This window comes from Pholis gunnellus (genome assembly GCF_910591455.1).
Source record: "Pholis gunnellus genome assembly, chromosome: 11".
In the NCBI taxonomy this organism is placed as follows: Eukaryota; Metazoa; Chordata; class Actinopteri; order Perciformes; family Pholidae; genus Pholis; species Pholis gunnellus.
Window position 1 is genome coordinate 14113456 of NC_136538.1, and position 26921 is coordinate 14140376.

The 26921-nt window shown below is 43.7% G+C and overlaps 1 protein-coding gene across 2 annotated transcripts; it reads left to right on the plus strand.

Moving 5' to 3' along the window:
• On the plus strand, positions 1-26837 carry LOC306703377 (serine/threonine-protein kinase MARK1-like). 2 transcript variants are annotated; one of them, XM_079169328.1, is made up of 18 exons: positions 1-198; positions 2889-3089; positions 8123-8176; positions 15461-15509; positions 16074-16139; positions 16485-16555; positions 17863-17919; positions 18058-18294; positions 19514-19633; positions 20283-20382; positions 20489-20601; positions 20701-20899; positions 21589-21770; positions 21958-22049; positions 22199-22339; positions 22536-22787; positions 24981-25025; positions 25140-26837. In XM_079169328.1, exons 1-18 carry the CDS (start codon positions 148-150, stop codon positions 25483-25485), a joined length of 2376 nt encoding a protein of 791 aa, XP_079025454.1. In that variant the 5' UTR covers positions 1-147; the 3' UTR covers positions 25486-26837. The 2 variants fall into 2 exon arrangements, with proteins under 2 accessions (XP_079025454.1, XP_079025455.1); XM_079169329.1 differs by having other exon boundaries at positions 20701-20854.
• The last annotated feature ends 84 nt before the right edge of the window (positions 26838-26921 follow it).

Below are 26921 nucleotides of genomic sequence, written 5' to 3' on the forward strand. Positions count from 1 at the left end.
ATGCTGCGGTAGAAGGCCGCTGTTTGCGGTGTTTACAGGGGATGTAGAGAGGGACAGAGGCACCGCTCTCCCCGACGGACCGCGCCGACTGTCTGCTCTGCTCTGCCCAGCCCGCTGCATCGCTGAGCGGCCTGCGAAGCACACAAGATGTCGACCAGAACGCCATTGCCAACGGTGAACGAGCGTGACACCGAGAATGTAAGTGCTGCTATCCAGAGACACCGGTGGGATACCGGACGCGGGTACGGGATGAAAATGATCCGGGCTGTACGGCTATTTTGCGCACTGGTCGGTGCAGGTTTATGGCAGCAGCGCTTTTTGGGGGCTAGTGTTGCAGAGCGACTCGACCAATGAGCACTCCGGCTTTTTTTCTTCTTCTTACCCCTGTGACGGGAATCTTAGCACGGAGCCTAGAATAACCTAGAATAAAGGTGCAGTTTGGGTATGTCTGCCCCAGTTTCTGAACACAACACGGCTAGCCTGAACAACGCACTGCGTCAGTATGCTGGCTGTAACGACACATGCGAAGCTTGAATGTAATGTTGAGAATGAATGTGGCCTGTGAGAAAAATGGTGTTGCTCCACTCGTGCAACTGGGGGTATTTTCTAGTCCACAACGTCAATATTTAGGGAGGGTGGGGGAGGATGTTGTCCTACTTTTCAATGGCAACGCTTGGTAGCATCGCAATGTGACATCCATCACCTATTGGGGCCTGTTGTAACTGCACGCTCAGTGTTGAAGAAGAGGAGGAGGAGGAGGAGGAGGGAGCGTGTTATTATTCACCATTCTGCTGCCACGACACTGATACAGACATGTAGGCTATTTATTAACACCGGGCTAAAGGCATGGCTTAAACCGCCGGAGACTTCTCATTCATTGTGTGAAGGAATGTTTATGAACGGCCACCCCACTGCTCGCGCGCGTACACCCACGCGCCCTCAAATCACAGCATAATAACACAAATCTGTTGAGATCAGTCCAGATGAGCACCTCTGGATGTATGCTGACAGGCTCTGACATATCTAGGTTCGTCTGATTCTTTTCCTGGAAACAGACTAAACCCTCCTTGTATTATATCCGGTTACAAGCAGTGGAAACAGCTGGAAGCAGTCTTTTATTATTTATTTAGTTATTCCCAGATTTTTAAAATAGGGCTTTTATTTTGTCTCTCCATTTCAGAGTACACTTACCTGGGTTATTCATTGTCAGGTGACAACATTTAAATTGGAAAATGCATTTACAAAGTTTATAACCGAAGGCCTAATGACATCAGCTCTCTGCTCATTATCTGCCAGTATTCAGAAATGCATCAGTGCTGCATCTGTCTAACAGTCTAATGCTGCTTTAGGTCTCGTAGACATAGACTGCTAAGTGTCTATTAAAGCACTGCCTCAGCAGCAATGGCTGTAGCCAGCCAGCCTAGCCTGCCTCTGTTGGACTCCATCATACAGCCCCAGGGCCCACTAGCTGCTGAACTGCATTGCATAACAGCTAATTACTCAGAGAGACGAGTGGCTTTAAGTGCAGCAAAATATAAGAAGCTCTCTCCTGACTTTCTTTATTTTTTATTAATGTGTGGTCTGTGCAGGTGTGTGCTATTGTCTGGCCTCCCTGAAGACATTACGTCAGTGTTTGAGTTAATGGATGGTCTAGTGAAACAAACTTTGTGTATTAATCAAGTGCTCCAAATCACCTGCCTGTCCAGATGCTCCTCGGTTCATTTACAGAGTTTTGCAGCCAAGCCAAGTGTGTGTTTGTGTGTTAACACATGTGCGTCTGAAGGATAAACTGGCCATATGACAGATCGGATTTAAAGTTGATGGGAGGAACTCAAATCACTTTAATGTGGACATATAACAGCTGCATAATAAGTAAGGCAGTGCAAGCTACACAGATTTCTACAAGAGGGTTTGGTGCATTACAAACAAGGACGCTGACTTTGACTGGCATCTAATCAAAACTTCTTCTTGCCTTACACACACACACACACACACAAACTGGGGAGAGTTTGAATCCTGCAGTGTAGCTCTCCCTCTGTCAGGATGTATACTATCAGAGGTGATGCGCGCCCTGCAGGGCATAGCGTTTCTCCAGTGAAACGGGAGCAGAGGAGCCTGGGTAACCAGACCAAGGCTTTATTCTCTGACTGGGTGTGGTGCTCAGGAGCAGAGGATCATGGGATCTCTGACCTGGACTGACATCAGCAGCTGTTGTGGAGGAGAGGAAGCAGACCGGCAGAGACTGTGCGTCGCCCGTGCCAGCTCTGTACTTATTGCAAGCCGGTCCTAATTCACCTTAAAATGCCATATCATAGGGACACTTGTTAACGGGGTTGGCCATGGGGCCAGTAATGTTGTTATAACTTTTGACTCTGTACTGCACATTTTGTAGGTATTCTCAAAGGCACAAAGTTAAAGGAGTTTACTTTCTTTTGTCGTTGAATCTTGTCTTGTGTCTGATGAGGGCTTTTTGAGGTTACGGTGTCACAGAGGGAGAAGAGGGAGCCTGATTCTCTCCCGCACAGTTCCTCTTTGGGCTTGCATGGAGGGCACTACTGTGTGTGACGGCATGTAAATGAAATTACAGTAAATATGCACGTACACATAGAACCCCTCCTTGAATCTGGATCTAGGTTAATGGGTTCATCTCTGTTTGCACAGCAAATATCCCACCTTTGGCACACACACAACCCTCCACTGCAGCACTCTGCAGCATTGTTTGTTCGTGTGAGGCCAACGTAGCAAGAGGAAGGGTCCTTTTGGGATTACCGACTGTGTCAAAGCCAGAGAGGTTCATGAACTTGTAGAATTGGTGTCTGTATAAATCACAGTTCCAGTCAGGGAATGAGGATGTTACTTATCTCGACATGTGTGGCTTTTTCCTGCAGCACTCTTCGGTGGACGGCTTCGTTGAACCCCCAGTCCCCCCGACGAAATCTGCGAGTCGCCACAGCCTGCCGCGATGCCGCAACTCTTTCACCTCCACAGAGGAGCACCCCCATATTGGCAATTATCGCCTCCTCAAGACCATTGGAAAGGGGAATTTCGCCAAGGTGAAGCTGGCACGACATGTCCTGACTGGACGAGAGGTGAGACAAGTTTTCATTTATGTCATTTCGGTATCAATGCATTGTTCATCCCAAAACTATGTCAACCTCACTCTTTCATTTCCACATGTTAACAGTTAGGGCTGCAGCTTACCCTCACTTTCATCATCGGTTAATCTGCCGATTATTTTCTCGATTAATCGGTGCAGCCATGTAGGCTGAGCCCTTGGCAGGGGCCCGGGTTTGATTGTGACCTGCGACCCTTTGCCGCGTGTCATCTACTCTCTCTCTCTCCCCCGTTTCCTGTCATTCTCCAGCTGCTCTAATACAAAGCAAATCAAAGCCTTAAAAATGTCAGAGAAATGTCCATCGCAACATCCCAGAGCTGAAGTCAAATTATGACTTGTTTAATCCGACCAACAGTCTAAAACCCAAAGAAGAAAACCATCAATGAACAAGTGAATTTTTGATTTACTTGTTTCAGTTCTGGTACAAAAGAATGACACAATTCAAAGTGTACTTACAGCAAGGTCATCTTCTCATTGGAGTTACAATTTGACACATCCACCACATAACCTTAGTATAACAAAAAGAAGGTGCCATATTTATTTGCTTCATCAACTCTCTCACAGAAAGATTCGGCTTGAACGGGTATTTTGTAAATGAGAGATGTTGATTTCACTCCAAGTTAATAAATCAATTTTTGGGCCTGTATAAATGAATGATTTCCTGTCATGACAATATTGTACTTGTCCATGTTAGTTTTCCCTGTCAGGTCAGCTCAAGCTCTCTCTTTTTCTACCTCACGCACAAACACACACGCACACACAGTCATACACCGCTGACCTGTCAGAGTGATGGACATCCTTCTTTGGTGTGTCGGTAATTAAAGCTCCTGTTTCCCCTCAGGAGAAAACAGTGACCTGCGATCTGTTCACTGTATTTCGCTCAGCAGGTACCACAGCACTCACTGACAGCCCTGATCCACCTCAGATATCCTCTCATGTCTGTTTCTTAGCCACTTGTTTCATTATGTTCTTGGTCAGATCAGAGTATGGAGGGCATGAATATTCTAACAGGTCAAACCAGTAACAGGCTGATCCATTCTGCGTCCTTTAATGCTAATATTAAACAGGCGTATTGAGTATGCTGCACACTGCTTGCTGAGAAGGTCAGGCTCTGCGTTGTGTACCCGAGTGCTCTTGCTGGCTCATCAGAATGCAAAGACATGGATCAGAGTGAGAGAGAAAGAGAACAGGTGGAAAGAACACAACACTAAAAAACCGAGGCTGTCTGAGCTTGTGCCCAGCAAGCCGTTTTTATCGGCAAACAGCTAAAACAAAAAACAAAAAAAAGGTTTACCTCTGTAGAAAAACATCAAAAGAGCTCTGTGGAGAGAGCAGCAGTCACTTCTAGGTGACTGAGTGTCCTCTATCTGCTGAAGAGGGCGACTACATGATGTGCACACACACAGTCACACACACTCACATGCTGAGCTGTTTGCCTGTAACCTATATCCTTATCTCCTACCCACTAGGGAGGGCGATGATACATTATTTATCAAATTGATTTATCAATTACCAGAAAAATGGTATCGTAATGATACCTCATCATGTTATTGTTTTCACCAATATTAATAAAAAAGACAACAAAGCTAAACAAAGTCAAGCAAACATGAAAATATAGAGGCTTTATGGCAAGTAAATACTGGTAGATTTAAAAAAGTGAACTAGTCAAGTACATTTTTAATAAGAATAAACTGCAAATAACTAGATTTAGTACATACAAAGTAGACAGCAATACACATACATAAAGTATCTCTTGTATATGCAGTACATATTTTTACTGTATGTGTATTTGCACGATTTTGTATAAACTGTGTAAAGACTGCTGGAATAAACTTATTATGGGCTTTGTATACTGTGGCAGTAAGATTATGTGTGTGTCTGTTGGTGCATAGAGTATGCACAATACTTGCTAAGAGAAAAGAATATTATGTTCACTCTTATACATTATATTCCTATATTCTAGCAACAGTAATGCCTTTCTTTTCTTTGTATGAGATAGGACCTTGTACTCTGCTACAATAGTTCCCTTCAGCTCACAAGAGATCATGACCCTGTGGTCGTGTAAAATGAGCTCAGGCGGAAGTCAAGATGTAGAAGAACATGTAAAGCTCTTCAGCACACAAGTGAAGCTATGATTAAGTGTCCCCTCCGTGTCCTCTAGCTCAATATTCTCGTTTACGTGTTTGAAAATGCGCGCGCGATCACAAGACCCGCATACGGTGAAGAGCATATGGCTGTGTTTTACGAACGCGCTGAATAATTAACAGTGATGCGGGTTGCCCTTCTGTCACACTGGAGCTGTATTATTCACCCTCAAATCCATTCGACAGGAAACACACTCACCCACGTGCACACAGACACCGGCGTATGATGCGGTGCCATCCGCTCGCTCATCAAATCTGAGAACAAAATATAATATTGGTGCACTGTGGCGTCGAGGAAATGTAAAGAATATCTCTGACTCATGCAAAGGGAATAGTGGAAGTTGGAACAATGGAGTGACACACAGGAGGACAGCTCCGACACCTGCAGGCATACGTTGACACACAAACACACACAAACAGACATGCACACATATGCATGCACCTCCAGCTTGAGTTTCGTCTATGACAGGAGGAAGCAGAGAGGAGGTGGGCGAGGTCTGTCTGTGCACCTGCCCACCCAAGACAGGCTGCAAAGAGACACCACCTGCGTACTGCGTGTCCACACACAGCGAGCCTTTCTGCAGTCTCTCACTCCGCTCTCTCGTCTCCCTGCTGGACTCTTTTCCTTTGCGGTCATTAATGAGTTTAGTTAACAAGTTTGGTGGGAATTAAATGCAACGTGTAATGTAGGTATTGGGAATCACCTGCATTTTCTTCACCGTGACTCAGCATTTGCTTTCTGGTTTTCCCCCGTCATCGGTGCAGCTTGGGATTAGAGTCAGAGTCTGCATCAACTGAAGCATGCTTATTAAGCTCTCATAATAGCCGGAGTCACAGTAACGCTGCTATGTTAAGTTGTTATTAATGCTTACGTGGCATCATTATACTGCAAAAAGCAATTTATACCCTTCAACTGTAATTAGAGGTCAGAAGTCAGGGTTGCAATCTCTGTCAGAATCGTATTGAACAGTTGAACATATAGAATGACAAAAGACAAAACAAGTCTGGAGTTTGATAGTTTCACAATGCAACACATTGTAGAGATGGAGGACCTGCTTGAAAAGAGAGATGAAGCCACAATCAGTGGAACAGTTGCTCCGGATTCAGCTCAGAACAACAAATACATACGTGTAAAAACATATTGCACCAGGTATTTGTCAAGTTTACAGTTTTGAAGCAAGTGTAAGCCCCTGTTTTATTTCAAACATCTGTCTGATTTATTCATCATAGCAAACATCAATATCTGTAGTTTATTGTCCTGTATGTTAGTTGCCAACATAATGTGATAAAGATTAGCACCAAGTTTATACTCAATGTCTGTTCATTGTATATGATGGAAAACCCTTAACCCTTAGCTCTTATTCCATAGTGATTACATGGTGTGTATGTTTGACCACAGCGCTGCAATGCGCCAGCAAAGACTGGGGGGGGGGGGGGGGGACTGCTTGCTTGTAAATATGGATGTAAAAAATGCTGGACTTAAAAGACACGGCTGTTACACGAGAGTGGAAAAACATGCAACACAGTTGTTGTTGGAGCTTGAGGATACACCCCATGGGCTTTGGTGAGGAACACTGAATGTAAACACAACTGTTTACAAGAAAACTCCACAGGGCACATTGAATATAAGAAATGACCTTGCTGCCTATGCAAACGTTCTTATTCTTAGCCACAGTAGCTGCTACCTTGGTTAACATTAGGGAGCATCAGCATTGCCGTTGGCATTTAGCTCAAAGCACAGAGCAACTAGCATGTCTGTGACCTCCTGAGTTATTAGCCACGAGTTGCTCCTCCTTTTCAGCTGAGTTGTTTTATTCAACAACAGTGCCCCTTTACATCAACACCACCATAAAACTCATTTAGTATGAATGCTGGTGTTTTTGAGTGTATATCACTTACAGTGCGCACAACATGGTAACACTCATTATGTAGACGCTTTCATTTGAGCTGGATGACGATAAAACAGTTTGGATCTGAGTTTATTTCTACTGACACACAACAGAACACCATCACATTTAATATGTTTAACACTGTGAAATGGTCCGTAAGGACACAGTTGAAGAGTCTAAACTCCCCTCGGGGCCTAAAGAAGCCAAGCAGACCCCCGTGCTCTCTTTAGCAAGGCTGAACAATCTCAATTGCTTGGTCAGACCGCAAACTGTGACATTCAAATGTATTCAGTTATTCTTAGTCAAACTATTATTATTGTGAAATAATTTTGTGCAACATCAAAAGGCCACACGTTTTCAGTGTAATTACATGATATTGCAAAAACTGCTCCTTCAATCTCTTATCAGCATAATGTGTGAGCTTACTGGTGAGTCTGCCTGCAGTGGGGCTCAGCTTTGCTTTGTGAAAGCTGCTGAGCTTTCACAAAGTGAAGGGAGCAGGTCGGTGTCGGTGTGCACGTTGGGGTCGATTATTGAGATGGATGCTTCAGACTGCTGCCGAGCAAGATCTGCCCGGCCAACAGTAGATCACCGACCTGCAGAGTCACATATACTAACACTGGCCTGGCCTGCCACACAGAGACAGACTGTGTGTGGATGCATTTACATAAACTGTGAATGCATTTTTTTTTTTTCCTTTATTTTCGCCAATCAAAGCGTCATCCCTTCACAAATTACTGAACAGAGGAGCTTTAAGGTGTGTTCAGATAAAACTGATTCAACCGTGACATGTTGAGACAACGCTGCCTCGCAGCAGAGTAGTGAAATAATGAGGATAGCTCATATTAACATGAGCGTTCGCTGTGCAAACCAAAACGCAAATGCTAAAGCTAGAATTCGTTATCTTTCATCTCTACATCCCTCTTCCTTTCTTCTTCTGACTTTGACGTTCTCTGTCTGTTTTTTGTTTCTAGGTGGCGGTGAAGATTATAGACAAAACCCAGCTGAACCCCACCAGTTTACAGAAGGTGAGTCAGTGTTTTTATGGCCACATGGTAACATTAATGTCTTGGTTACGGCCGTCATGCCCTTTCCATTAGTCATTCCAGAGTGGTTGCCGCTCTTGTTTCCTTGCTCTTTGAACTCAGGATGTGCTGTTTTACATAATGTAATCAGATGTAGTCAGGAGAGACCACAAGGCTTCTTTAATCCAGTGCCCCCTCTTGACTTTTTGTTGGTATGTGGTTATGAGCAGCTAAAAATACCCCTGCCTTGCCTGTCTGTCACTTACCCTTGTCTAGCAGTCATAACCAATTACAGCGAAGAGTTTGGGACAGTTTCCTGATTACTAGATCCAAATCCAGCTCTTTCTGCTGATTAAACGCACACACTCACGCAATCCTCTTGGTAGATTACAGCATGTGGAAGGGAAGCGGTCGCTGCTACAAGCTTCACCTACTGTGAGTCTCATGCAGGTGTCCAGCTGACAGACGGGACTTCTTTTCGGAGGTCAGGACATTATCGTGGCATGGTCCCCCCGTAGCTCCTCTTTTAATTTCAGTGTTTTGTAAAGGATGAACAGATTGCTAAGCAACCTCTGCGGTGACTCATTAGACTGTAATAAAGGACTGTTGTAACCACCGCCACACCTACATAGATGGCAGTTGATGTCTTGATGGACCTCTTGGCCTTCATCTCTCTGAAAGCTGCCAGGCTGAGAAAATATCTCAATGGCAAGACAATAACAACAATTTGCTTCCCAAAATGTCTGCCATCCCACATGTGTCTGAGTGGAGTTAACCCAATGAGTCTGGCTAATCAAACAGGGTGTAATTGTGAGACAAATAGACAGATTTGGGTCTGGCTTTTAATCCTTCTTGTTGAACTGTGAGACGAGACTATCGGGGGGGCGGGGGGGGTTCTGGCATGATTGTGTTCTCCACGAGCAAATCTGTAATTATCTTGGATCTTAATGGGATCCGACTGCAATTCGTCAGACAATCAGTGCGAAGACGCTTTGAGAATTTCAAGCGCAGAGTTCTGTACTCGTCTAATCTGACTGAGATGAATTTCATTGTGCGAGCTCTTTTGTTTGACAGCCTATTGTGTGGTTTCTAATCTGCACACGCACAGTGGTCTAATGAAGATTTAGAGGCGTTGTGTGTGTGTGTGTGTGTGTGTGGCATTAAGATGCTGAATATAAACTGACTTCACCGCTCTGGGTCTCGTCTAGGTCATGAGAGGTTACACACCCCGTCGGGTCGGGTTGTCCGCTGCCTGGTGACGGTCACGGCAGACGTATCATGTGAGACTGCCGACCAATCAGGATCTCTCTGATCAATTATTCAGTGAGCCTTTCAGATGTCAGCTGCAGTTGACCTGAGAGGGTCAATATGGAGAAGTCCTTTGGCTTTTGGGGGATGAGCTATTATTGGTGTAATAGCGTGTATGAACGTTGTTGCTGGTGTTCATGTGTTAAATCTGGTGTGTGTGTGTGTGTTTGTGTATTTGAGTGTAAAGACATGTTTATATCTGTACGGTGCTCGTGGCCCTGCACTATAGATTGCTGTAATGGTATACAGAGGTGCCATCTGCAATGCAGAAGCTCGTCTTATAATGCAGCACTCGTCTCCTGGGTTGAATCAATAGTCTCATTGGATCAGAGTGTCCTATTCTATCCTTCTGAAAGCTCAACTAGTGATGCATTAACATCCACCTTAATACAGTTTTTGTTTGGATTGGCCAAATAATATTTGTTCAGAAGGAAGTCAGTCAGTGGTTGTCATTCCTGGGGTTTGGGGTTCGTAGTGCTGCTGGTTTTCCATGTAATTGCAGTTAAAGGCAATGATTTCCACATTGGATGACCTGATAAAAACAAAACAAGCTATGGTTCCAATGGAATAGACTTAAAAACCACCACTCTAATTCAACAAACAGACTTGTACTTGATGTCTACAGATTTGGTGTTCAACGATGTAAACATCTCACGCTGATGTCAGTTATTTCACTATTTTTCCGCATGCTTGTTTTGTTCATGTGGAGAAGTCTAGACTCAATTTCACTTTGTTCCCCGAGGGTGTCATGTCAGCCATGCTGACCCTCATCCGAGGAAAGTGGCAAGAAAATGTGATAATAAATGCATGTAGAATCTACGTCCATCCCAAATTCTGTCTTAGGATGGATTTGTTTTCCCGTCTCACATCAGTGACAGTCCTGGTAGTTCTGCAACACGGATTCTTGGACAAAAAATTGATGCTACCACGGTGTACATAATCATGGTTAAAAGTGCCATTCTCTGCATCTGAGCAGGCTATTTCTAGAGGCAGATATAAACAACAGACGGTCATAATTATTGATTCGATGACTCAGGCTTTCTACATGCATGAAGAGCAGAGATTGAAGGATGCTTTGGTGAAATTCTGGTGTCTAAAATGACCTTGTCTCCTCTGGCTTTGGAGTTGATTAAACATGTTTGTACTGAGGATGAACCTGGGGAAGAACTGAGCCATGCATTTATGATCCTGTTTGTTTGTCAGTGCGGGTGAGTGCGGTTTCAGAGGTCTGCTCTGGCTGTATCGCTCCTCCACTCAACGTTAACGGCGACTCTTTCATGTTAGCCCGTCAAAATGCCACTGATCTCTCTTTTTATGGTCTCAGAGGGAGCCAGGCTGTGGGCACACCATCTGGCTCAGTCGGCACAGCCAGTGCTCTGCCAGATCCCATACAGCCGCACACACAAGCCTGCATGACACATACATACATACACAGGAGATCCTTTGGTTTATGCAGAAGGCTCCAGCTGGCAGAATCTCTTGTTTTTTTTGGTGTGTTTCAGTCACATTTGGCAACATTTCACACACATGGAGGCCTTCCGTTACCTTGGTGCAGCCATTAATTCACTCATATACACATGCAAACATCCTCTAACCAATCTCAGAGTAGGATTCAGAAACCACAGAGACAAAGAGATGAAGTCAATCTCGAAAATTTCTATTTTTGTCACTTATTTTCCTGACCTTATCTCTGTCGTTCTGGTGTTTCCCTCCGATTATTTGATTTTAAAAAGAGGTTAGCAGAGGCCAGAATGAGTCACAAGGCTAGAATGAAGCTCTGGTCTGTTCCTTTATGGTCCTTTCTTCCCCGGTGTGACTTTGTGGTGGTTTCAGTGTAACAGGAAATGAGGTCAGCTGAGCTTCCAAAGCACCTCCTTAGATCCGCCTCAGGAAATGCATCACATGTCATCTGTGGTCAGGGATGTTGACGTTGTCGGGGTTTTTATGCATGTTTGCCCTAAAATAGGCCTCTCTGTTAATCCCCTCTTTCACTGAGCAAACGCTGCTCTCATCCCACCATCCCATCGCTCTCTGTCTCCTCCTAATCTGTAAATAAGAGTTTTCATTGCTTCAACAATGACAACATCAACGAAATATTAAAGGTTATATAATCGACCAGTCAGACGTGATAGATGCGCCGTTCCAGACCATATTAAACCCTGAGCTTTTAAAATGAGAGACACATTCACATTTGGAAAAGGTAGAGCCGTGAGGCAAAACAGGCCAGAGAACGTGAGGAGAGAAAGTGAAGAGAGTAAACGAGGCGACAGAAACACTGGCAGCGTCACTGAAAATGTAAATCTTTCTAGATGTGGCTCAGAGCCACAGTGCTGCTAACCTTCAGTCTTCCGATGTTATGTCTGAGTGTCACGGTTTTAAGGCAGCCAGAGTGTGTTCAGAACGACATGCTCTGTGTATTTTCTGCCAGTTGCAAAAAGCCCACCATGGGGGTCACGCTCTTTTAATGGTTGTTGTTTATGTCTGTCTTGCGCCTGCCACACTGCATTAGCCGATGAAATGCTGTCGAGCCCATTGGCTACAGGAGCGTTGGTCTTGTTCAGACGAGTGGAATTTGATTGGACAGACAGCGCTGTTGTCCGAGGTGTATCATGAAACAAATCAAATGTTGAGGCGGCAAGATAAGCACGCGTTTAGATGTTTCCAGCGCTGTCGAGACATTTATTGTGAGTTAAAAGACGATTTGATATTGTTTTGAAATGCTCTCCTCCTGCTACTTTCAACACAAATGTGTTGTTCACAAGGCAGCATTATCAGGGAAAAAGCAACGTGCAAGACAGTGTTCAACCACAGGTGTGTAGCACTAGTTTGCACATGCACCGTGCTGATCGGGCAGGACGTATGGCTCGGGTAGCGAGTGACAAGTTATAAGAAAAATGATATGTTAACGTGATATCAGACTTATACACTCTCCAATACACCGATCCAACATTTTAGGCTGAATCTGAAGTATTTTCCAATACTTGTATCGGTATCGGAACAATAGAGACAGAGACAGGTGTTATTTCCAGCACCAGGAGTGGAGGACTGGACAGATTGTCTGAATGTCAGTGACACCTTTGTTCCCTCTGTCTGTCTCTCACTGTGTCTTCCTTTGACATTATTTACATTCATGTGTGGTTTTATTCGGGCATTTGAAAACATGCACACACACACTCATTGGAGGGGTGAGGACTTCCAGGCTACTCGTCCTATCAATAATCTGTGCTGTGTGCTGCTGTGACAGAAACAGTCCAGCCAGTTCCTGTGTAAGTGTTCCCAGTCTGATATCTGCTGTTCTGCTCCTTTTGCATGGGGGCTCTGCTGTAATTAAGGCTAGTTTGGGAGTCTGGGTGCCCCTGGGTGGCTGGAAGTAGGTCACTGGCACAGACTACTGAGATCCAGGCGCATTAGAAACGGTGTGCTTTCGTGTTTGCGATACACATATTGTTGTTGCAGCTATTCTTGTAATACTTTTGATTCAATCTCTGTCTCAATTCACCATCTAAATCAATACTTTTTATTCATTTTAGTTTCAAGAAAGTCATTTTGCCTCAAAGGAAGTTGGCCCAGATATTCAGGACTCGCTCACCTTCTCCAAAACCACGTTGAAAACTGCTTTATGCCCCGCTGTGACTCCCCTGTACGCCTGTAGATATTATTGATATTCATTCTCGACTAGATCAAAGATCCTAAACTCATTACCTCCTGTCAGCCTCCACGGTGGCTCCATACATCCCCATTGAGTTTTTATCGACGGGGGGCTGCTTGTTGTCGTCGTTTTCCACCGCTCTTCTCAGATTTGTTCTAATTTATGTTTCCAAGTGGCTGCACGCGTGCTTCCCATGTGAAGGGCTTTAGGGCAATGATGCAAACAAGAGAGAGAGAGAGAGAGAGAGAGAGAGAGAGAGGAAAAGAAGCAGAGAGAGGAAGCGATAAGAGATGAAGATAAAACACTGACTCTTTAGGCCATCACTCATTCCGATCAGAATAATAAAGAAGTCCTGTATTGAAGGATGCGTCACATGTTAAAGCACGTGAGTGGATGGATGCATGCATATCTAAGGCTGCGACTTAATGCGCCTATACTTGTGTACTGCAGGATCTTCTGGTTATTGTGTCAGTGTGTTTCCACTCGAGTTGACTTTGTTACCGTGGGGGGAACCTCTCAGGCCAGCGTAGCAGCTGATGAATATGGAGCAGGGTTTGCCACACAGAAGAATCTCACTATTCTGAGCAGCCACTGAGGGATTGAAGATTTTTGTTGACAAAAAACGTTGGTGCCGTTTAAATTACACTCAACATTATTCAAACAAAAGTAAATTGTGCGTTCCTTGTGGACTATGTTCAGCTGAAGATGAATACACATTTGGTGCTCTGAGTACTTAGAGCAGGAGGACAGTGTACGTGGGATTGATTCAAAATAAACTACATTGCCCATTTTCATTGTAACGAAGGCAGATGTCACCCAGTGCAACAATGCGGCTCGCTTTTTTTTTTTTAATTGTGTTTGGACAACAATGGAGCTCTATGGCACAGAGGAATAAGCCATTTCAGGCTTTGGCCCTCACAAGCAACACTTGTTAGAAGGGGGGGGGGGGGAATCCTTTTTTTGTTTTCGTATTCTTGTCTTTTTCTGGGATTTTTTGACAATAAGAAAAATATAGAATCCCTATTCTTTGAGCCGTCTGCAGCAGCTCGCTGTACACTGTTGTGTGTGTGTGTGTGTGTGTGTGTGTGTGCTGGGTCTAATGAGACAAGAGGTGTCAGAGAGAAAGCAGAAGAGAGGCAGGAGAGCAAGTAGAGACAGAGAACAGAGGAAAGAATTAGAGAGAGAGGGAGGGAGAGAGAGAGTACCTGCATGTTGTTGAACCAGACTGTAGCTGAGAGGTCCTACAGAGTCGGGCCTGCTCACACTGGTATAATGCCTGTGTTTGATGACCCAGAAACATAGACTATCCGAGCACTTATGTAAGACCAAAAACGCCATTTGAAAAGCTGCACGCACACACTGACGCATACACACCACTACAATGTCCACTCTCATTTTTAATTTGACGTGTTCTGTAATGACACGTAGAGTAAACATCATTTTTCTACTCTTACAATACACAGGAGGAGGCACAGCGGACATTTTTGCTTCATCAAAGTGCTCAGCAAATGGCAAAATCTGTGCTCCGTCTCAGGTAGCAGCGGTAGATGCTGAATCCCAGCCGGGCGCGCGTTGAAATGGAATACTCGAGCGCAGCCTGAGCACGACTGGGAATCGGCAGAATGTAAATGATTCAACAGCACCTCTAAGTGGCTGCGGGAGCTCGTCTGACATAAACAGCCGCGCCGAGAGTGAGGAGACACGGTTTAAATGAATGAAAGGACTCTGAATTCTCTCCTTTCTCTCACTCAGCTGTTGTACATGCTGCTTAGAGAAAGTAGACCAAGAGGAGGGGATTTTCCTTTTCGTGGTTTCTCATAAGACTGAATAGAAGCTTTCCCCATCTGCAGCACAAGAGAGTCTTCTTTATCATAGTAAACTCACATTCTGCTTTGTTTTCTAGATCGGCAGCGCATCAACTTGATTATGCTGCTCTTTTTTAAGATGATTACATTAGGCAGCAGATGTCTAACTGGCTGTAAGCCTTTGTACTGCTGCTCTGCAGTGGCGAGCTGGCTGGACTGCAGCGTGTCAGTGGAATTGTGATCCTGGTATCATTTGTGTCGAGTTTTGTGCAACGTTGTCACTTGCTTCAGTCACATTGCTTTCCACGGTAGATCCTCACGTCCTCTCATGTTCCTGAGTGTAATCCAGTGTCAGCACACTGTGGTGCTTTGGAGTTTATTGTGGCTCAGCTCCCTTCCCTCAGCTCCCTAATCAGAGCTTGATAACATTTTCCAACTGTGTGTTTTTCCCAGAAGAGACAGAGCTGACACTCAGGGTCACTGCATGATTCTGGATTAATTAAATGTCCCTCTGTGTCTCAACAGCTCTTCAGGGAAGTCCGAATAATGAAGGTACTGAATCATCCAAATATAGGTAAGTTCAAACAGGAACCTGAAGCAGCTTGATGGCAGCTCTGCAATAATATTCCCATTTGATTTGGATCAGTGTTAATAATTAAACAGATATTCAGCACCAAGTTGAATATCGCTTGGTGCTGAATAACTTGCATCGAAGGAATATTATTCTTCTGAAATCTGAGCTCACACTTAAATCAACATTTTTCAATTTGTCCTATTTGTTTCCCTGCTTTTTTAGTACATTAATTAATTAATTAATATTTTTTGAGTGGAATTCTCTAATATCCTGTTTTCAAAATGAGAGCATTACCACATTTTGACTTTTACTAACCCAGAAATTGAGGTATGACCCAGCAGTTTGAAGATCTTAACAGGTGCATTGGCTACGTACAAATGCTTGACTTCACTTAATATGTTTGAACATAAAGTATTGGCTTCCTAAAGACTTCATTGAGACTCAGATATGACTTTTAATGCAATGAGGGAACTCTCACCAGACGAGTAAAACTATCTTTTCTAAATAGCTAATGTATTTATCTCCGCTTCCTTCTCCTTCCTTTTTCCCAATTTCTTCCTGCAGTGAAATTGTTTGAGGTGATTGAGACAGAGAAGACGCTTTATTTGGTGATGGAGTACGCCAGTGGGGGTGAGTGAGGCATCAATGCACGTCCACTAAATATGTGACACTTGTTTGATCATGTGAGTGTATTCCTGCTTTTCATTTCCACATTATGGGTTCTAGAGCAACTTAATTAGCACACAGACAAATACAGTCATTACTTTATACCACAAGGTCATGTAAATTGAAGCTGCCTCTAATCTAATATTCATATACAAATAATAAACTATTTAAGTGCAAAACATGCCATTTGGATGCTTTTATCTGAAACACCTCACAGCACTAGTGACTGCATGATTATAGTTGTGATAAAGATAATATAACATGTGAATATACTGACTGATAATTGTATATTTCCTCTCTCTACTCCAGGAGAAGTATTTGACTATCTAGTAGCTCACGGCAGAATGAAGGAGAAGGAGGCCAGGGCCAAGTTCAGACAGGTGAGTCATCAGCACCTCTGTCGTCATTCCGCTCACTGCTTTCAGAGGGAAGACTGCATGCACCAAGATCAAGCCTCGTCACCAACTGCAGAGGAGAGATGGAGCGCAGATAGCTTGGCCAGAGAGAACAGTGGGGGAACAGATGCTGCTCTGACACCTAGTGGTGCTATAAGAGCAACAAGGCATCAACAGCAATTCAGTGGCCTCTTTCATGCTCACTTATACTCTGAAAATGAACAGAATTAGACCAGTTCTTTCACGTCCACGCTGTTCATGTTTATAATCCCCCACTGATGGTCTTAGATGACTCAGAGGAACTGTGTGTGACACAGTGTAGGCGGCTTGTGTGTGTGTGTGTGTGTATCTCACAGTACAGATAGATCAACATTCAGAAAGGTAAAGCGTGTGTGCGGCTGAGAGCTGGCAGGTGGGCGGCATCTGTCAGAGAACAGTGTGTTGTTTAATTTGATTGATGCTATTCGGGCATATGTTGGTGAAATTACAACTGTCAGCTGTCATAGCAACTGCTTACTGTGTGTAGCATGATTAAAAGTGACATTTGGGCCTGAAGAATCTCAAGATTTGCTTGCCTGAGAAATACAGTTCCTAGACTTTGGATAAAGATTCAAAAGCCTCAAACTTATCCTGTTTTGGAAGCAGTAGAAACTGTTTTCCCTTTTTTCCTTTTGTAAACCAATCACATTCTTATTAGCCATTAACAATATTGAGGATGTTTGCAACATTTCCTTTAGCATGATGCAATATGAGCTTTTGCTGCCAGAGCTTTTGGTCGTAGAGGACATAATCAAAATTCTCCAGCTGTTGACAGTGAATCTGAATAATTAATTTACTTCAGCTTTGATGAAGGAGTTTGCTTGATGAGGATGGTCTATTTTGATTTGCTTCCCCGTGAAAAAATGATGATTTAAATGTAATTTTGGTGCTGACACAATGTTGCTAACAAAAAGTCTTGCTAGCATGAAAGCACTCTTGTTTGTTTACTTCAGAATTTCAGATGAGCCATGACAACAATTCATACTTTTTTACATTTTGTTGCAGTGCTTCAACAATTTGTCTATTGTCAGAAAATTAATCTGCAATTGTTTTGATAATGGATTATTAGTTTCAGTTACTTTTCACGCAAAACAGCCAGATATTCTCTGTTTTCTCGGTTCTTGCTACTTTTCAGGCTCATATGTGACAGTAAATTTAATTTCTTTTAGTTTTGAAAAGTGCTGCAATAGTTTTCTTCCTTAATATTTGATATACCCGTGGTGTTCCATGACGTGTGTGTGTTTGTATTTCAGATTGTGTCTGCAGTGCAGTATTGTCATCAGAGGAGGATAGTACACAGGGATCTAAAGGTGAGGATCTGATATCTGATTTCTCCTGAGTGGTATCCATATCCGGCATGTATATCTTGGGAAAACCATCTATAATCAATCATGTTCTGTCAGCTCTGATATGTTAACAATCCACATGATGATCTCTTCCCACCTCAGGCGGAGAACCTGTTGTTAGACGCAGATATGAACATCAAGATAGCCGACTTTGGCTTCAGTAATGAGTTCACTGTGGGAAGCAAGCTGGACACCTTCTGTGGCTCCCCGCCGTACGCCGCTCCAGAGCTCTTCCAGGGAAAGAAGTACGATGGACCAGAAGTGGATGTGTGGAGCCTCGGGGTCATCCTCTACACTCTGGTCAGCGGATCACTGCCCTTCGACGGACAGAATCTAAAGGTGTGCACTCGTTCTGGTTCTGGGATGCATCACTGTCCGTGTTTCTGTGGACAGAAGAATATGTTGCTTTACAAAGCTCTTACAACGTTGTTTTGGTTTGATACTGTTCCTTCTGATCAGCCAGTTAACACATCGCTGCTTTTCACCTCTGGCAAACACATATTGATAAAGCGCTCAGTATGCTTCATATTAAGTTGTCAAGTCGTCTAAAGGTATGGTCACATTATGCTTTCAAATTTCGCTCCATCTTTCATTCACCTCTATCTAACCCTGCATGACTTGCATGCGTTTCCTGTTTTGGTGCGATTTAAATCACGTTCTGACTTCACCTTTCTTTCAACTTTGACTATGTAGATATGCTCGGTCTGATGCCCTGTGTTTGTAAATGGTGACGCTTTTTTATAGTTTCATCAACATTACCAGACAACAAACTGTAGCATTGCTCTCGTCTTCTGTTTACAGTTTGTGATCACTCAATATTTATTGATCACCAACAGAGACCTTTTATGGGGGTTAATTGAAGAGTTTATTCTTAAAACAGAAGACTAATGTGATTGTACCTGAGACCTTCTATGATGGCAGACTTCTTTTTATTTGGTCAGAAAAGGTATAAACACTTTTGCTTTTTGACATAATCAGATGACAAACAACGTAGCTCATTTGAAAAGGGCTGGGACTGACGATCATTATGTCAATTAATCTGTCTATTACTTTCTCTATAATTGATTATTGTTTATGCAAAGAAATAAGAAAAAGGTGTTTCCAAAAGCCCGAGATGATGTCCTTAAATGTCTTGTTTTGTCTACAACTCAAAGATATTCAGTAAATGTCACAGAGGAGTAAAAAAACAAGAACATTTTCACATTTAAGAAGCTGAAATAAGATAAGAGTAAAAAAATTCCTCAACCTGATGAATCGATTATCAAATAGTTGCCGATTCATTTAATATTTGACAACTAATCGATTAATCGTTGCAGCTCTGCATTTGAAGCGTGCTGAGACAGTTGATATATCCTTCAGGACAGAGATGAAAGGACGGAGCTGCCTCTGTTGCATTTGAAAGTCTCAATAGTAAAAGTAATATTAACAAATGCCTCTCTGAGACATTTTTTATTAATGAAAATATCGGAATCATTTTGTTTGAATCTGAATTCGCATGGACAGTACATGCGATTACTCATGCGGTTTCATGTCTGTCTGTCTGTGGCTTGGTGTTCAGGAGCTGAGGGAGAGGGTCCTGCGGGGAAAGTACCGTATTCCTTTCTACATGTCCACAGACTGTGAAAACCTGCTGAAGAAACTACTCGTGCTCAACCCTGTCAAACGAGGCAGTTTGGAGGTATTACCGCCATTTGCATTGTTGCATCTTCACAGTCATTTGCTCTCCATTCAAAAATGTGTTGCACAGCAGCCAAACATACAGTCCTAATGACTTGGAAACACGATTGTTGTGCGTCATCTGGAAGCACATAATTGCTGCTGTTGTTAATTATCAACCAACAGAACATTTCCCTTTACAGTCTGCCAGATGGAAATTTGGAATCATTATTCATCTGAGATCAAAGAGTGGCTTTACATGATTCTTTGATCAAAGCGTTCACAAATAATAAAGTTAAAGCATCGTAAGAGATAAAACTGAATTGATTCAACAGAATCCGTCTTTTAGTGCATCCATGTAACCAGGGACAGTTGTAGCTTGTTTTCTTCTTTGCAAAGAACATACAGAGTCAACACCACCTCTGCACTCAGGACCAGGCTGACGTTCAATAGTAAAGATTTCTCCACCAATAATAACAATTGATCACGCTGTTGTTCAGCCCCAGCTGATTTCAGAAAGAAGTCATTAATTTCTCTTGTGCCATTTGCCTTGCACTTAGCTGTCATGCTGTGTAATTAACCGGCGTGAGTCATGATTAATTATCTGAAATTGCAGTTGAAGTCATTGTACTGGACATACATGAGCTCTAATTGTCTTGTTTCTTTGTTAGCAAATAATGAAAGACCATTGGATGAATGTGGGTCACGAGGAGGAGGAGCTAAAACCTCACATCGAGCCGGAGGCGGACTTCGGTGATTTATCCAGAATAGGTGTGTTTGAAAGCGTGTGTGAGTGTGTGAGTGTGTTGATGTCACTCTTCATGTCATGTCCAGTTTACTGACTCTGCGATTCATTTTGACTTCTATCCGCCATCAGAGCTCATGGTGACGATGGGCTTCCCTAAAGATGAGATCACAGAGTGTCTACAGGGCCAGAAGTACGATGAAGTCATGGCCACCTACCTGCTGCTGGGCAGAAAAGCTCCGGAGGTCGGTTTGTATGACTTGCATCATCTTGACATCATCCCCGGTGGTTAATGCATCAAGTCATGTGACCACACCCCTCATCCTATGCCTCTTATGTTTTAGTTCGAGGGGAGCGAACCGCTCACCAATAGCATCCTGGGTCAGCGGCAGCGGCCGACCAGTGACATCAACAACAGCTCCAGCATTTCTCCTGCTCATCCCAAGGTCACGCGCAGCATCTCGGCCAATCAGAAGCAGCGCCGCTACAGTGATCATGGTGGGGATGATGAGGGTGGTGGTGGTGGTGTCGTAGAGAAGCCAAGTAAAGTAACCTCAATCTTCCCAGCTCTGAGAGTGCTGCTGGCTGCGTGCTGCGTAGGGGGAAGTTGCTCTTCGTCACTGAGGATTGGCCTGTGATCACCCTGCTGATGTGCCAGTTAGCAAGGCACTAGCTCTACCAGCTCCAGTGAGGCTCCTAAATAGCTGATTGAGCTTCAGAAAAGTTGAAGAGATAATTAAAGCACATTTCAACTGTTATAGTGAAAAACAAGGTGCACATCAAACCTAGACTAAGTGGTTTGTTGGCTTCATGTTTATTTTCAAAATCAGCCCATCCAAATATTTAAATCAGTGACTCGAACTCAACACTGCACTGGTTGTTTAGCAGCTTCCTCCTATGTCGTGTGGGGCCATTGTGTCTGGCTCCATCTGCTGGCTGGCTGCCTTCCTGCAGCTCCCCGAGGAACAGCGCCTCAAAGCATGAGGAGGGAGCAGCTTTGCTTTGTACATGCTCACCTTGGCTTCTGTAGCTGTGCGACTGAATAAACAAAGTGTTTGGTGCAGATTTATGTTTCATAGACCAGATGATGTCTAAATCTTGGCTTTGAGTGGCTTTGCTTGACGCTATTGTTTGTTCTTTTTTGTCTGATAATTCCTGCTATTGGAGCTGTAATAGTGACATGTCCGGATCGAGAGTTTATACGTTTGTTCTCATATGTGCGTGTCTCCTAGTTGGTCCGTCTGTGCCCCCGGCGGTATCGTACACGAAGCGTGGCCAGGCCTTGAGTGTGGAAAGCGACCACAGGGAGGAGTGGGACGGAGCGCGCCGGCTGGAGCTCAACACGTCGAAAGGAGACGTTCCCGCCTCACCACTTGGGGTGCAGGAGAGGAAGAAAACTACAAGTGCTGTGGGGGTGAGGAAGAGGAGGACACAATTGCTCACACATGTCCATCCTCAAACATACCATGGTCATAAACAAATAGGTGCAGGGGGGTCTATAATGTACACATTTATTCCTCTATTTGTTCAGTCCTTGAGCGAGCAGGCTTTACTAATGCTTGAAATGCTTTGACAAGTTTTTTTTCTCTTTCCACAAACAGACCAATGGATCAATGACTCGCAGGAACACATACGTGTGTGAACGATCCTCTACTGACCGCTATTCAGCTATTCCCAATGGCAAAGACAGCAGGTAAACACAGACACACTAACAGTTAACTGCAGGGTGAGATCTAGCTCTCCATGTTCTCTGTCAAAAAAATGTTTTTTCTAATTTAATAGTGCATAACACAAACCCCCACTGTACCAATGACTAAATATATATTCATCCTTGGTCCCCAGTTTAACCGAGGTGTCAGGGAGCACCTCGTCGACTGCAATGAGCTCAACACGACCTCGTCACACCAAGTCCATGTCATCGTCAGGGCATCCTTCAAAGAGCACACTGCCCCCCATCGACGACAACACAGAGCTGAAGGCCAGGTGAGCACCCTGACCATCACCTGTCCATCTGCAACAACTGTGACAGTCAGGACTGCGTATTTTCTATGTTGAAGTCTATTTGTGGCAAAGAAAGTGATGCTGATAATATGGTTTGCTTCTAAATTACAGCATATATAGCGAGCATGCAGATCTTTTGACACATGTAGTGATTTCTCCTTTGATTTTTATGTTGCAGCTCCTCTCCGCGGGGTCCATCCACCTCTCCGTCAGCACACAGTATTAGCACCCCGGAGAAGAACCGTTTCCCCCGTGGTACCACCAGCCGCAGCACCTTCCACGGAGCTCAGCTCAGAGACCGGCGCAGTGCCACTTACAACGGCCCCCCAGCTTCGCCCACGTTGTCCCACGATACGGGGGCTCTCGCTCAGCAACGCAGGGGCACCTCCACTGGGATCATCAGCAAGATCACCTCAAAGTTTGTCCGCAGGTCAGTACACCTAACAGTTAAGGTATTCACATTTCCTTTGACTGGGAGGTCTCAGCTCTCACAAACACCACAGGAATAAAAGTGTACTACTTTATAATGCCTGAGGGACTTAAGTACTGGCATTCATGAGTGCTTCAGTTTTGAAGGAATTGCTGTTCCTTTGCTACTGAACTCCGATTTATACTCCTGCGAGTGTGCGCCTATGCAATCTGCACGCTCCAAAATGCCAATTTAGACTTCTTCATTGATGACTGGTCCAACTAAACACAAGTGTTGCAAATAGCATTTTGAATGTATGTCATCTGCTTTCATTGTTAATAACCTTCTCTTTACATGCATCCACATTATGAATCTTAATGGGCTTGATATCTTATTCTTAAGATATTAATTTACAAGACTAAGAGCCTGCAGCCACGCTGGCAGCTCTGTGGGGCTGCACTTTGGCACTACAACATTTTGAGCTGAATGCTCACGTCACGCTAGGAAGCTGATATGCAGGTATAAAAATAAGAGAGTGCTGCAGGGGCCATGTATTTATGTAGCCCAACCTGGAATTTAGCATTGCACTTTTGCAGAAAATGAACTTTGTGGCGCTTATGATACTATTTTGAAAGCGTAAATGCTATAGCCAGAAGTAAAAGCATTGTACTCCACTGTTACATGATTTCATGTTACCACCAGAAAGCTAAAGGCGCACTAGTGTTCTAGTGTTAATGACATTTTGTAGTCTCATTTAGCCTCTTGTTAGCAACCCTTTTTTTGAATATGTAAAAGCTTCAAAATTCATATATACTGACAACTACAGACCATATTTCTAACCAAAAACACATTAAAACAACCATTGACTTCGAGACGAGGGAGCCGAATGTGCAGGAATATGGACTCATTTCCAGGTTTTAATGAGTTTTGATGCTTTTAATGGTTTTATGTGAAGCACTTTGAATTGCCTTGTTGTTGAAATGTGCTATACAAATAAACTTGCCTTTTAGGACTCCTTCCTGCAGCCCTCTATACCAATGTCACTGCTGGTATCTTAGTTCAGCATGTTTGCACTGCTAATGTTTGCTAATTAGCACAAAATACAAAGCACAGCTGAGACTGATGGTAATAATTTTGCAGGTATTAGTCATAAACCAAAGTACTGGACAAATTGAGTAGCTAATAAATAAAATGGCTAAAGCTGGGCTTTGAAGTGCATGTAGAGACATAAAAAAACATCCATGGTTATTGTCTGTCGCTGATTAACCTTAAAACAATAGTAAAATTCCCCAAAACCAAACTAAAGAGATTAAAGGAGTACTTGTGTTCAGATTACTCTATGGAAGCTTTTTCAGCAGTAAAAACAAAGAAAGCATCACACAAGCTCCCTGCCTCCTGAAGACATTCTGATCCACTCCCAATGCTTAGTGCTTATCATAATTCCACACTGTTACCTCTTGCTGTCAATATGACAAGCAAAGCATAGGACCACATCATGCATATACAGCAGCTCCTTGTGTCACCTTCACGCCTGCCCATCTGGTTGAGGCTCACAGCTTTCTCTCCTTCTCTCTCCACATAGAGCTCTGTCTTTCAGGTCGACCCGGAGGTAGGAGAACACAACGCTTGCTGCACCTGTTCCCCCCCCTGTCCAAAAAAAACAAAACAGAACTGTGCCCACTATGACCTTGGCCCGTGTTTCCTTAAACCCTTACGTATTTGCCCACTACACCACATCCTTGCCTACTGACACCCTTGTTATGCCGTCTATTTCCTTCCCTCGTGTCCACTGCCTCGAGAACAAACCTCACGTCTCACCGGCATTTCCTTTACTAAGCTAAGCCACGATGTGTGCTCCTCAAGTCGTTAGCTTTCCTCTACTCACTCTCCCTCGTCTTCATGCTGATCTTAAGCGAAAAAGCATGTAATGGCAGAATCACTTTTCCACTCCTTATAGATCAGTGGGGATTAAGGAAAGGTAGCGTTCAGTAGACGGGATGATGCCTTTGGTTATTGTGAAGGGGGCTACAATAGTGTGTGCATCAAGAAGTCACCTCATTGTGTGCTGAACCCTGATACCCAGGAGTGTGGATTCTTTCCTGGCATGATGCCCTCTCTGTGTCCAGTGATGATGGGGGTGGTGTTGGGAGTGGGGTGGGTGAACTCATGTTCATCAGCTCGGGGGACTAACGGTGTATTCCTGGTTTGTTTCAGGGTGCCTGGTGAGGGAGAGGCCAGTGCCAGGACAGAAACACCGAGGTGAGAATTTGATTGAGACGTAGATTTCATAGAAAGCTTGTAACCAACTTCATCCTCCTTGAACGCCTCTCTCCACTCTCTATTTCTGTTCTGTCCTCTCTTCTGTTGGTGTAGAAGTGTGTCTGGTGATACAAAAGAGGACGGCAGTCGGGACTCCAAGCCTCGCTCGCTTCGTTTTACCTGGAGCATGAAGACCACCTCTTCCATGGAGCCGGCCGAGATGATGAGGGAGATCCGAAAGGTTCTTGACGCCAACAGCTGCGATTACGAGCAGCGTGAACGCTTCCTGCTTTTCTGTGTCCACGGCGATGCTCGCCAGGACAACCTGGTCCAATGGGAGATGGAGGTGTGCAAGCTGCCCCGCCTTTCCCTCAACGGCGTGCGCTTCAAGAGGATATCGGGCACGTCCATCGCCTTTAAGAATATCGCCTGCAAAATTGCCAATGAGCTCAAACTGTGACAGCAGATGGAGTCCCAGTCAGTCTTTGGTGAGCTCTGGTTACGGTCTATTCTCATCACTGGATTAGTGTTGACTTACAGGACAGCACTACACAATTCAGCACTGAAGGTCCTCACCTCGCAGAATCAGGGTGGACTCGGCTGGTAAACGTGCAATACTGGCCATGAATGTACTGTACAGGGTAGTGGATCAGAGAGATAACGCAAGGTTTAACCTCTGTGACGGAGAGATAGCAAAAACAGCTAAACCCCCGTTTTTTTCTTCCGTCCGGCCCTCTGTCTCTCTCATTAGCCCGCTGCTCCTCGTCATAGCACACATTCATGTAACACGTGCAGTATGCAACTAAAGATGACCATCCTGCAATAATGTTTTCAAATCTCATTTTCTAAACGCCTACTACAAGATCTACTCTCCTCGCTGAATAACCATTAAAGTTACTGAAAGCTAAGATAGCCGCTTTTCCACCTGTGTTAAGTCAGTATATAGATCAGGCTGGAGCCCATACTAAAACTATGTAAAAAGAGAATTGTACTGTATGCATAACATCTGCAGGTACTGTATTGTATATTGATTTTGCGTTCTGTACAGAATTTAATTGTCGATAATGTCTTTTTTTCATGGGATTTCAGTTCTTTCCTAATATAATTGATGTCTCTTAAAGCATTATCCTTTTGGTCTGTGAGGTTGTTTTTTTTTTATTCATTTTTTTAAGAGCCACCATATGAAAATAGTGTTTTTAATTTTATTTAAAGAGCACTAAATTATTTTGTGGAGTATTAAGGGATGTGTTCCCTTGCCTTTTGTGTTATATTTTATTTGCCTATGGAAAAAAACACTAAGTTGCACCACATAGACTTGAGTAGTAACTTCAGTTAAAACTGAAAATGTGTTCACTTTATTTTGTCTCAGCGGTGGGTCGGTGATTTGGAGATCCTGCTGCAATTGCACAAGTTTTCCAGGGTGATGTGTATGAACATGAGAGTATGCACCTGTATTTCTTTCATGTTGGTTTGGTAGTCCTCAGTTTAACAAAAAGCAGGGTTTAAATTGGTTTACTTTAGAAAGCAGAGGACGGGATGTCTTTATCCAAAAAAACTGGATGAAAAGTCAAACAATCACCTTGAAAGAAGCAGTTGGTCTCATGGAGCCTTTCTAAAGAGTCTGATTTAGTCCTGCCACCAGTGTGATTGTGCAGGTACTTGTGTATCTCCTTGCTTGTGTTTTTTTCCGTTTTTTTTTTTTTTATTCAGCGAATTTTATTGTATTTATTCCATTACATTGTAATGTGCTGCTTTGTAGAATTGAGGCGTGCACTTTGTTGGAGAAAATAAAAATGATTTTATTTGTTTGTATCTATTTAATTTTCTTTCTTCAAATCTGAATCCATAAGTTAAGACGTCAATTTCCCTTGAGCAGGGAAGTAGATGTGTTGGTGC

What these genes read in the sequence shown, in the direction of transcription:
- LOC306703377 (XM_079169328.1), top strand. Translation starts at nt 148, where the DNA reads ATGTCGACCAGAACGCCATTGCCAACGGTGAACGAGCGTGACACCGAG. An exon ending in ATGTCCTGACTGGACGAGAG is followed by an intron (nt 3,090 to 8,122) that starts GTGAGACAAGTT and finishes TTTTGTTTCTAG; the next exon opens with GTGGCGGTGAAGATTATAGA. An exon ending in CCAGGGCCAAGTTCAGACAG is followed by an intron (nt 16,556 to 17,862) that starts GTGAGTCATCAG and finishes TTTGTATTTCAG; the next exon opens with ATTGTGTCTGCAGTGCAGTA.